At 48.9% G+C, this 11,803-nt stretch overlaps 1 protein-coding gene across 1 annotated transcript; it reads right to left on the reverse strand.

Annotated features, from left to right (window-relative positions):
• Positions 1–651: 651 nt before the first annotated feature.
• Positions 652–11,795, reverse strand: TMEM128 (transmembrane protein 128). The gene is made up of 5 exons (XM_043572977.1): positions 11,663–11,795; positions 10,001–10,142; positions 5,901–6,059; positions 2,724–2,832; positions 652–1,284 (listed from the first exon to the last, which is right to left on the reverse strand). Exons 1-4 carry the CDS (start codon positions 11,757–11,759, stop codon positions 2,733–2,735), a joined length of 498 nt encoding a protein of 165 aa, XP_043428912.1. The 5' UTR covers positions 11,760–11,795; the 3' UTR covers positions 652–1,284; positions 2,724–2,732.
• Between the last annotated feature and the right edge of the window lie 8 nt (positions 11,796–11,803).

Genomic DNA, 11,803 nt, shown 5'->3' on the forward strand with positions numbered 1-11,803 from the left:
TGAGCGTCCGACTTCAGCTCAGGTCATGATCTCACGGTCTGTGAGTTCGAGCCCCGCGTCGGGCTCTGTGCTGACAGCTCAGAGCCTGGAGCCTGCTTCGGATTCTGTGTCTCCCTCTCTCTCTGACCCTCCCCTGTTCATGCTCTGTCTCTCTCTGTCTCAAAAACTAAATAAGTATTTTAAAAAATACTAATAAAAAAATAAAAAAATAAATTAAAAAAAATTTAAGATGGGATGGCGGGGTGGGGGGGGGGTGGCCTGACCTTGCTCCTTACTTGTGAGAAAGCCCTCACGTGTGTGTACACAGGCTGGGCATGATTCTGCCTGCTGGTCATGCCTGCCTCATCCCATCCCTGATCCTGGATCTACGTGGTCTTTCTTTCTCTCTCCATTACCATGAATGGAGTGAGCACCTACGTGTACCAGGCACTGTGGCGGGTGTTTTGTAAACATTAGCCCACATCTTTGTCGGGGAGATGATAATCAACACCACAAAGCCCGTGCCAGTGAGGTTTAAGGCGAATGTAGTTGCATTTGAAAGCGTCTGTCTTCCTGAGGTCTCCGAAGAGCAGAGCAGACTTACACGGTTAATGCAAAGTGCTAACAGCTGAAACCAAACGTCCCAAAGTCTGCAGTAACAAAACCCACAGGAAAGTTATAAAAATATTTTATTTAAATGTTAAGGAAAAAGTACGTGTACTTAAAAATGAGTAAAAGTGCCCATGTTGAACAAATGCTAGAAACCCAGTAAGTTACACATGATAAAATCTAAAGTGGCAGGAACACATAAAATGCTTTCAAGTGGTCCTGTCACCTAACAAAACTATTATAAAAATGAGATCGCAATTGCAGAAGCTGGGTCAAAGGCACATGACATGATCATTCCTACATATACACACACCCAGTGATCGCATACGAGCAAAGGGCGAACAACTCTGCAATTTGGGGAGGACACCATGTACCTATAACGAAACTCTGCTTAAATGTTTACACCAATACTTTCTCCAACGATTCATCAGATTGATGCCACAAACTAATTATTTCTATTTTGAACAGAACACTTCTATTCTGAGTGTGAAAAACTCAGTAATCACTTGAGTGTGAGGACAGACAAACGAAATCAAATTTATTCTGACTTCAACCAGACTGCAACGTTATAGTTTTTCCGAGGAAACCACTCACTTCCTAGATACGAGGACACGTTGTAGCACTTCTGTTACACCTGTGATGCTGCCAGCTGGCTGGGTGTTGAATCGTTCGCGTTGAAGTGACACGCTCTTACACCTGAAAGAAAGCCAGCATTTATATTCTGAGTGAGACAGTCTGTCTTTTAAGCAGCTGGATTTCCTGTTTAAAAAGCACAGTTCAGGGGTGCCTGGGTGGCTCAGTCGGTTAAGTGTCCGACTTCGGCTCAGGTCATGATCTCGCGGTCCGTGAGTTCGAGCCCTGCGTCAGGCTCTGTGCTGACAGCTCAGGACCTGGAGCCTGTTTCAGATTCTGTGTCTCCCTCTGTCTCTGACCCTCCCTTGTTCATGCTCTCTCTCTCTTTGTCTCAAAAATAAATAAATGTTAAAAAAAAATTAAAAAAAAAAAGCACAGTTCAGTCCACATGCCTGTAACGCTCTCTGGCTCTCCATTACCAAAAACAAACTCACGTCAAGGGTCGAAAGCTCCTGAACATGCGTAAAAATTGAAAACTGAACGGTGGAAAACGTAACGGTATCAGGGCAGAGGGGAAAAGCAGGACACGGGGTCAGATGAGGCTCCGTCCTGCGGCGACATATGCTGACCCGGACAAAGGGAGAGACGCCAGGTGGCCCCGGACAGCACAGTGTGCAGAGGGGACTCTCCACCTCTGTGGGGCCACACACCTGCTAGTGACCATCTGCAGCCTGGCAGCGACGGGATTCTGTCCGTCTCCCTTATTTGGGTACAGTGACTCCCCTTAGAACTCCAAAGGGAGCACAGGCGGTTGGCTGAAATGCACCCCAATCCTTTACTTAGGATGTTAACATCCACTTCTCTGGGCCTGTTTGCATGCCTGTAAACTGACACATGAAGAAGTTTTCCTCCCAGTTCTGAAGTCAGTTGCGTAAAGAGAGGGCCTATCTTGGCTTTTTCACCGTGTCCCTAAGCACAGAGGGAGTGCTCTCATGCATATTTATTTGATAAAGGAGTCGTCTGGTACTCGACAAACAGACCCCGCCGTGTAAGGCAGCAGGCCCAGGGAGGCAGTCGTCCGTGGGGAGAAAGAGATTCTGTAACTAACACGGAAGGAAAAGGCTGATGGGTCGTCCGTCAGATTTTTAGGAGGCAGCCAGAACGGGTCGTCCGTCAGATTTTTAGGAGGCAGCCAGAACAGGTGGAGTGGGTAAAAGTGCCTGTTCTTCCTACGTTCCTGCCCCCTAACAGCAACCTAGCCAGTCGTCTGGTGTGTATCAGGTGATGGAAGCTGACCTGGGTAGAAAGTGACGTACTGTGGGAGCTTATCTACACCGTAAGGTGTAAATACGACATCTCTGAAGGGCGGGGTGCCTTACCCAGGAAACAGTCACGGAGAACTAAATTATGCAGAAGGGGAGGGGTCTCGGTCCCTTTCATCTCAGAGTCGAAGGAAGGCACAGTTGGTGAGTAGTCCCTCACTGCTGTGCCACCTGGAAACGGTCACCAAAGACACTGGTCCAGTGAGTTCAGTGTTAGAAAGGCCGTTCCAGAACTCTTACCTCTGGACATCACCCAAGGAGTGAGATCAGCATCACAACGCCCATGAACTGAGTGAACAACACCAGCGGGGTGAGGAAGGACCACACGTGCCACAGGGCAACGTTGAAGCTGAAAAGGATAAAACACACGCGGTTGGCCCCTCCAGCTGTAATCTACGCACGTACCCCGAGATCCCACTTTGAACTCCGTTTGGGAAAGTTCTCTTAGCCAGCAACTGTGTGTGTACGTCATGTTTCCCAGAGATGTGGTTTGGCCAGCACTGGAAATATCACAAACTCTTCAGAGAGCACTTGGGACCGAACCACTGAAGGTCCTCCCCTGAGAGCTGGCCCAACAGGAACCCAAGTCTCTCAAAGTCAGTGTCTGTGGCGGCACATCGACAACAATGGCTACAGCCTACTTCCACGACCCGCACACTGTCAAACCATCAGAGTAAAGACACAGTTTCAAATAACTTTTTGTTAGAAACAGGATGAAAAACGTAATGACGTATAAGTTGCTATTAAATCTCCCTTTGAGAAAAACACTCTTCCTGTCACCAAGGTAAGAATAAGACAGCTTCTCAGTGCAAATGATCTTTATGGACTGAATTTGTAAGAGCAGAAATTAATTAAATAGTTACTGGTTTCACTATGTAATAGTTTTTTTAAATGGAACTTTAAACAACGGAACTTTTTAAATCCTACTGTTCTAAAAAAATAACCTTTCCGGGGTGATCTCACTCTTACGATGTAAAACAGCACACCCGTGTACCCACATCACTGAAGGGTCAGTAATAACACAACACAAGGTGATACATGTCAATGCCCTCCAATTTCAATGACAGAAAATTAATCATAAAAAACATTCAATTAAACGGAATTGGCACAAAATATATGGTTTTTCCAAAATCCCAATGCAATTGACATAGAAAAAGGAAAAAAGCTAGAGGAATATATACAACATAGAAAGAACAGTTGTTCTCTCTGGCTGCAGGATCGTGGGGATTTATTTCCTTTGTGTTTTTCTGTAATTAACAGATTATTCTTCAGTGAGCAAGTATGCTTTCACACACATTAAAAAAAAAAAATCAGTGTTTTTTCATCGACTACCTATTAAGAAGAAGGATATGGGTTGTGGCATTTTCCTGGTAGCAAAGCAGTAAGAACAACTGTAAGTCTAGCCACCAAAGGAGGGCAGGTTCAATAAACCCAGGTTATGTCCCTGTGATGATAACTGTGTACAATTAAGAGTAATGAGGCACATCCAGGGGTGCCCGGCTGGCTCAGTCGGTAGAGCATGTGACTCTTAATCTCAGGGTCCTAGGTTCAAGCCCCATATTGGGCATGGAACCTACTTAAAAATAAAATAAAATAAAAATAAAGAGGCGCATTTTTTTGTACCAATATGGACGAATTACCAATGATACGGCTCCTTTAAAAAAAAAATGGACAATCACTTTGGGAAAAAAAAATTTCAGCTGTTTACTGCAATTGGAGATACGTATAACCTATAAGCCAGCAGTTTCACCTCTAGAGACATGTATACACACGTGTGTGCACACATACCTCCACCAGACACGCGTGCACATGCGCATGAGACTCACACACAAGAATGTTAACAGCATCGTTAACAACAGCACCAAACTGGAAACGATCCAAATGCGATCAACAGTAGAAGCGACAAACGCATTCAGCGACGGGACGAGATGCTAACCAGCAACGAGCGGCTGTGATACACGGCTCGGGTCTAACGGGAGATGGGGTGAGGCAGGATGAGAGCGACACACTCGGCAGGAAGAAAAGCGAGGCTTTGCACACACTCTGTACAGCACCGTCTAAACTACAGCCCCGCTCGTGGGACACGTTTTCTTTCACAGTAAAGACAGCAGCTTTCTGTTTGTTCTGAAGTTTTGAGTGTGAGAACGACAAACAGGTAGCAGACATAACACTGCATGTAAACAGCCAAATGTAAAAGAATACGGAGTACCTGAATCCATTTCTATGAAGTTAAAAAAATAGCCAAAACAGGGGCGCCTGGGTGGCGCAGTCGGTTAAGCGTCCGACTTCAGCCAGGTCACGATCTCGCGGTCCGTGAGTTCGAGCCCCGCGTCAGGCTCTGGGCTGACGGCTCGGAGCCTGGAGCCTGTTTCCGATTCTGTGTCTCCCTCTCTCTCTGCCCCTCCCCCGTTCATGCTCTGTCTCTCTCTGTCCCAAAAATAAATAAACGTTGAAAAAAAAAATTTTTTTTAAAAAAAATAGCCAACACAAAAACAGAATATTCAAGAGATGCCAAAGAAAGCAAGTCCCACGTGGGTCGGGACAGTGTCTGTCCATGGGCAGGAAGGAAAGCACCCTGGCTGGGGCGGAGGGTGGGCAGAAAGGGATTACGGGGCTGGTACGGTTCTCTTTCTTGACCTGGGGGAGGGTTCGCCAGTGCAGTGGTGAACTCATTCAGCTGGACAACTTAAGTTGTTTCCACTTTCCGTATTACATTTCCCAATCAGCACGATGCAATTAATTAATTTTTAAATTTACATCCAAGTTAGCATATAGCGCTATAATGATTTCAGGAGTAGATTCCAGTGATTCATCCCCTACGTATCACACCCAGTGCTCACCCCCACCAGTGTCCTCCCTAATGCTCCTTACGTATCCATTTAGCCCATCCCCCCACCCGCAACCCCTCCAGCAACCCTCAGTTTATTCTCTGTATTTAAGAGTCTCTTATACTTGTCCCCCTCGTTTCACAATGCAAATGATTTCAAAAGCAAAACGCAGAATATATACATACAGCATGTCAACATTTGTGTTTTAAATAGCTAAATACGCGGGACACCTGGGCAGCTCCGTCAGTTAACCATCCGACTTCGGCTCAGGTCATGATCTCATGGCTCGTGAGTCGGGCTCTGTGCTGACAGCTCGGAGCCTGGAGCCTGCTTCGGATTCTGTGTCTCCCTCTCTCGCTTCCCCTCCCCCACTCACATTCTGTCTCTGAAAAATGAATAAACCTTAAAAAAAAAAATAAAAAACCATAGCTAAATACGTAAAGAACGATCCTACTAGAAAGGGCCTCTGAGACTAGCAACGACAGGAGGCCATTTTCCCATTTCTCCTTTTCTGTAAGCTTCGTGCCCCGTACATCGGCACCTGATCACAACACGCTTTATTCCCCTGGTTGTTGCAAAGTTAACTCACCAGACGCCGGCAGCAATAAAAGCGGCGGTTGTCACGGGTATCAAGGCTGGATACTTGACGTCGTAATCTTCAATCCCGCGGCACCACTCCAGATAGAGGATGCAGTAACACGCAAGCGACAGGCTGATCAGCAGGAGGGTGCCGCCAGCCACGAACCAGCTGCAGAGACCAAACGACACAAGGGTTGCCAGCAGACTTAGTGCCTCAGCGCGCGTCTGAAAAAAGGTTTTCACCGACAGCCTAAAAATCGATTGCTACGCAGATCAACTGGGCGAGGGGCCCAGAGGGGCCCACAGCTCCCCAACCCCCGCTTTCAGATGGCCTCTGTCGGGCGGGAGATGGGGTGGCACAGGACGGGGGCGGCAGGTGCAGCAGGAAGAAAGTGAGTCTCGAACAGCCGTGCGCTCCCCACGCTCCACAAACCACCACCCGAAGCACAAGTCCACTCGTGGCACCGCGTCTCCTTTCACGACACGGCAGCTTTCCGTCTCTTTCTGAAGTTTTGAGCGGGAGAGTAAGAAACGGGTGCCGTGAACTCCTCTAAGGTAAGGAGGCTTTCTGGGAGGACTGAAAATCAGATTGGAAGGTGGTTACCTCAAACTGCCTCTCGGAACAGATTTCTGAGTGAGACACCCATTTCTAGAATATTCCCAATCTCCCTCCAAGGGGCAGTGTCTTTTTCCTCACTTGGAATTCTACCCCAGTGCTGACTCAGTGTGGGTGAGGCGGGCCCTTGGCCCCTGCTGGTTGTGGGAGGAGGCCAGATTTGGGGGACGAAGCCCTCTTCCTGTCTCCCAACGTCTCCATTCTCTTTCGCTTCTTCATGGGGAGAAGACGGGCGTTCCATGCAGACGAGAGAGGGGTCAGGGGGGTCTGGAACAGTCACAGTCACACAGGCACTGAGTACACTTCCAGCCATGGCAAGCTTCCAGGTTCCTTTAAGGCACCGAATGACACTGCAGTGCTGGGATCAGTATGAGAGGCGGGATAGCTCAGTGGTTGGAGCATGGCCTTCCAAATCTGCCTGTCTGGGTTTGAAGCTCAGCCCCAGCACGACTAGCTTTGTGGCTCTGAGCAAGTTACTTAACCTCAGGGTGTTCTGGAAACGTTACTAGGACCTCACAGAACAGCTGAGAAAATCACATAGCACTCTGAAAAGTGCTTCCCCATAGTGAGCAGCATTATTCCGCTGGTGTGATTGATGGAAAAAATACCTCTAACGTTCCTCCTTCGGGGTCTTCAGAGGCCTCTCTTCTGCTACAGTGTCATTCTCAACAGGGGCGATACTGCCCCCAAAGGGAAGAAATCCTCCTCCTCTTTCTGTATGCACAGAGAAACCCCCTGCAGGACGTTACGGGGTGGGTAGGAATGAAACGTCTCACGGAGGCTCCTCGGGAGGTGGCAACAAAGGTTGAGGAACACTGTGCCAGAGTCACGGTGACCTCCTTGCTCGGTCAGGATGCTTCCGTCTGTTCCAGGTTTTAACTCCACCTGGAACCCTGGTGCGGCTACTGCGTCCAGATATGGCAGAGGACAGAAGCAGCTGGAAAACCCGCCTGAACCAAAACGCAACTGCAAGTCAGAGGCCCTCCACCCTGGCATCGGAGTCCCTCGGCAAGGTTGCCAAGGGAAGCCATCTTGCCCCCGGTTTCCCAAATTCTGACTCGGTGGGTAACGAGGAAGAGCCTGGGTACCTGGGCTCGTGATTTCCGTTGTAGTTTTAACCAGCAACTCGGCTCACAGACATGAACAGGATTTTCTTAAAAACTGTGATTTCCAACCCATCGTGACGCTTCGCTTTGTTTGTTAACATAGACCTGTGTCTCCTATCTCTGAACATCGTCTTGCAGCCTTGCGTAGACTGGAAGAACCCTAATGCCTCGAGCTTCCGAACTTGGGGGCTAACGGCAGGGCAAGAGATGAGGAATCACTTCAGGTAGATTTGTACGGTGGCAGAAGGCAGCCCGCAATCCCTCTTGGGTACGGCCCTCGTCCGACGGCCGCTCAGACTCCCCACTGCTTACTGAGGCCCTTGGCAAGAATATAGTGCCACTCAAAATCCTCAGCCTTTGAGTATCCGTTCAGGTCTTTTGTCTCTAAGGTGATACTTTTCCGAGGCCAGGCCGGTGACTTCTGTGTCCTTCTCCTGCCCCACAGCCCCGGCTCTGCTACGGGACAGCGCGGGCTCCTGGGCGGCCCAGTGACTACGGCAGGTGCCCCCAACACCTCAGAGGTGTAACCAACTGTCCCTTAGCTCAGCATTTCCTTCAACTAGCGAGAACACTTAAAATAAGGAGACAAAGGGGGCGCCTGGGTGGCGCAGTCGGTTAAGCGTCCGACTTCAGCCAGGTCACGATCTCGCGGTCTGTGAGTTCGAGCCCCGCATCGGGCTCTGGGCTGACGGCTCAGAGCCTGGAGCCTGCTTCCGATTCTGTGTCTCCCTCTCTCTCTGCCCCTCCCCCGTTCATGCTCTGTCTCTCTCTGTCCCAAAAATAAATAAACGTTGAAAAAAAAAATTTTTAAAAAAAAAATAAGGAGACAAAGAGGGAAATCCTCCTCTCTCTCCTAAAACCTCCAAAAGGTCTGCCTCCCGAGGCTGGGCTGACTAGGTGCCCCTTCTAGGTGTCCCACGGCATCCTGGGCATATGCTTACAGCGCGCACCACATGACCCATTCACCCGTCTTGGCCTGAAAGGGGCTACTGGGGGGCTGGAAGTGTGCTTCCTTGATCACTGTCACCACAGCCGAACACGTCTCAGGCTCTCGTGTCGTATCTGAATAACGAAGAGGCCGCTGCTCCCGGCAGTGTGCAAAACAACTACTCATCCTCTTTTCCCAGCCCGGGCTCTACACCGACTGAGAGACACATAGGAGTTAGGCCGATGACGTCAACTGTCAGCTCTTTTACTGACGGAGCTGCAGGAAGGTGGCTTTGGTGACCAGACGTGCCACCAGGTTCCAAGTTGACATGAAAACCTAGAGACCCTCTCGGGTTGGGGCTGCCCCCAGAAATGACGGCACAGAAAGCCAGACCAGAATCTGGGCTTCCCACAGACAGCTGGCTCCCAAGAGAAAGAAGGTGTCTTCGACACGTGGCTGGTTCTTCATCCCAAACTCGGTCAGGGAAGGGGCAAGCAGGCTAAAGGGCAGGAAGACAGGAGTGTTTAAGGAAAGTTCTAGCTCCTGGCATTAAGGCAAGAGACGAATAGGCTTTTATGGAACAACTGAAACAAGTCCCACATGCCTCCTTTCTCCTGAATGCACACTCTGTGCACCTCCCGGCTCTCCCTCCCGCAGTCAGCGTCCGAAGGCCTCTGAGGAGAAACTGTGCGTCACCCCCACGAAGACACGGGATCAAACAGTCCTATCCGCACCTTTCTAGCCCTGCTGGTCCCCGTGCTCGCATCCTGTGCAAACCACCGCTCCGAGTGCCAGCTCAAAGCTCACCAACGTCTCTCCCTCTTGGCTCTGCTGTGTGGGGGCCTCTAGAACACTCTTCAATATTCAGTGAGGACTCAGGTATGATTCACAACCTTGTCCCCCCCACCAGTTCCTGAGATTATACTGAAGAGGTCTCAATCCTCATGAATGACAACGATTTGACATCAGGCCTCAAAGCTCCCGACTCCTCCTTCGAGTGACGTCAACCCTAATTCAATCACTCCCCGTAGTTACTTTGTGAGCTGTAACTATGCTCTGCAAACAAACTCTGAGGCCCTGTTCTCACCCGCCAGGGTCCTGGCTCCCTCCTCCCGGTGCTCCTGCACTGTCTTCAGACAGACTGTCAGAATCTTTCTTCTTCCATTTTTTACACATGGATTAGGTTCTTCTTAAATTCACTACCTTCCCCATCCTCCAACACGCTTGTGCTGAAAGGCATACTGAAGTACTTTCCAGTTTCATCCGTTCGGCTGTACGTGTCCCAAGCACACACTCTCTTGGTCACTAGTGACCTGTGTGTCACTTTGTGTCACCAGTACCTCCAACACCGTGCCTGGCAGGAAGTAAGAGGTTTCTAAGCATTTGAAGAACGCAACTCACAAGACACTACGAGCGATGAGACGAGGGCGCTTAATTACGAAGCAATGAAGTTTTCTCACCTATTGGTGTGGAAGTTTTCTTTAACGGTTTTAAAGAAATCAACATAGTAGGTCACAACAATGGATGCCAGAATCCAGAATCCAGAATGGATGTTAAGTCTTGGAAGAGGTTTTTCCTTTCTCTCAACAGCGGTAGAGACTTCTGCAAATAAGGGAGATTTCAACTTATCAAATTACCATAAATTTATGAGGAAAAAGAACACCTATTTTAAGCCAGATAAAATAATTTCCTAGAGCTTTCCCCAAACCAGATCCTCTCCAATTAGAGAACAGATTTCTTCTGTACAGCCACCAAAACACGTTGATATTTGCAGAAATAATTAATAGGAACCTGCTATAAAACATATTCAGTATAGTCAATTTGTTCCCCCTAAACGAATTTAAAATCAAATTTACAATATTACCGTCTTTTGGAAAGAATGACACCATCTGGTAGTATAGGAATTTTAGTATCATGTTTCAAATAGTGCCTAGGAAAGCAATTAGTCTTGTTAATTAAGAAAAATGGAGACAGCAGACATTAGAGCACAAAATGGACTTGTAACTTCCCCCAAATACTTTTAACTACATATTTTATTTCAAACAAACACAACCTTCTGAGGCAACGGCAGGGCACAGCGGAGGTCTAGTCCTGATACAGCAGTGTCTAGACAGGTGATGGACAAATCAAATTTCTTCCAGCTGAGACCCAATCTGAAAGAATAGGTGGCTGGGGTTGGGTGTGACGAGTTATTTCTAACAAATTCCCCAGAGGAGTGACATGAACCCCCCTCTCTTAATTCTCGTGAGAACCTTTGGTATACATCTGAGACCCCCCACCTTGAACAAACCATCTGAATCCCCAGGACGCTTGTTCGTAATACAAATTCTGGGAGACAGCCTCAGAATTTGTAAATAAGAATGCCTGGGCATGATGTTTTCTGCGTTTATTTTTCAAAGGGTAGTTAAGTGCACGATTTGCAACATACAGGGCAGAAAAATCTAAAATGAACCCTCTTTCCCCTATCCTTAACCCTCGTTTCTCAACCCCAAAGCAACTAGCAACACCAACTTCTATGAATTCTTTCATATTCTATGCATTTACAGGTGAACACACATCACACGTTACCAGGTCTGTACCCAAACGGTGGTACAGCGGACTTTGTCCTGCGCCTCCCTGTGAAAATCATCCCCATAGGGCGAAAAAAGTCTGCCTGCCGAGTCATGTAGGAGTACATCCAAATGTATTTAAGCAGCTCTCTGCTGATGGGCAATTAGACATTTTCAGTCGCTCGCCACTACGAGGAATGCTGAGGTTAAACACGGTGCACATACGTCCTCGTGTACTGGCACGAGTATGATGCTTTGGTAGATTCTTAGAAATACAACCGGATGGTATTTTTTATTTAAATGGAGAATGCCAAACAGGTGTCAAACCAGCTCTCCTGGGATTCCTGAAGCGCAGCTGGGATGAAGATGCGCGGGGCTACGCGATCACTAGGAATCTCTCAGGGACGCTAAATACCCGACTTGCAAAACGGCTTGGCAAGCCTTGAATAAACGAAACCTGGTCCCTCCTGTCAGGACAGGGCTGCGGGAGGTCCGCGGGGCCGGCCGTTTCCGGGCGCCTCGACTCCGGACACCTCAGCGCAGCTCGGGGCGCGCCCGGGGGGAGCGCCTCACCCGGCCCGGCGTAGCCCTCGCTGTCCAGCGGGGCCTCGGTGTCCCGCGGGAACAGGTACCGCCGCCGGAGCTGCTCCCGGGCCCGCGACGCGTCCATCTTGGCAACGCCCAGAAGCGCGACGGAAGTGACGTAACGACCGG

The sequence above is a fragment of the Prionailurus bengalensis genome, chromosome B1 (assembly GCF_016509475.1).
Source record: "Prionailurus bengalensis isolate Pbe53 chromosome B1, Fcat_Pben_1.1_paternal_pri, whole genome shotgun sequence".
Classification (NCBI taxonomy): domain Eukaryota; kingdom Metazoa; phylum Chordata; class Mammalia; order Carnivora; family Felidae; genus Prionailurus; species Prionailurus bengalensis.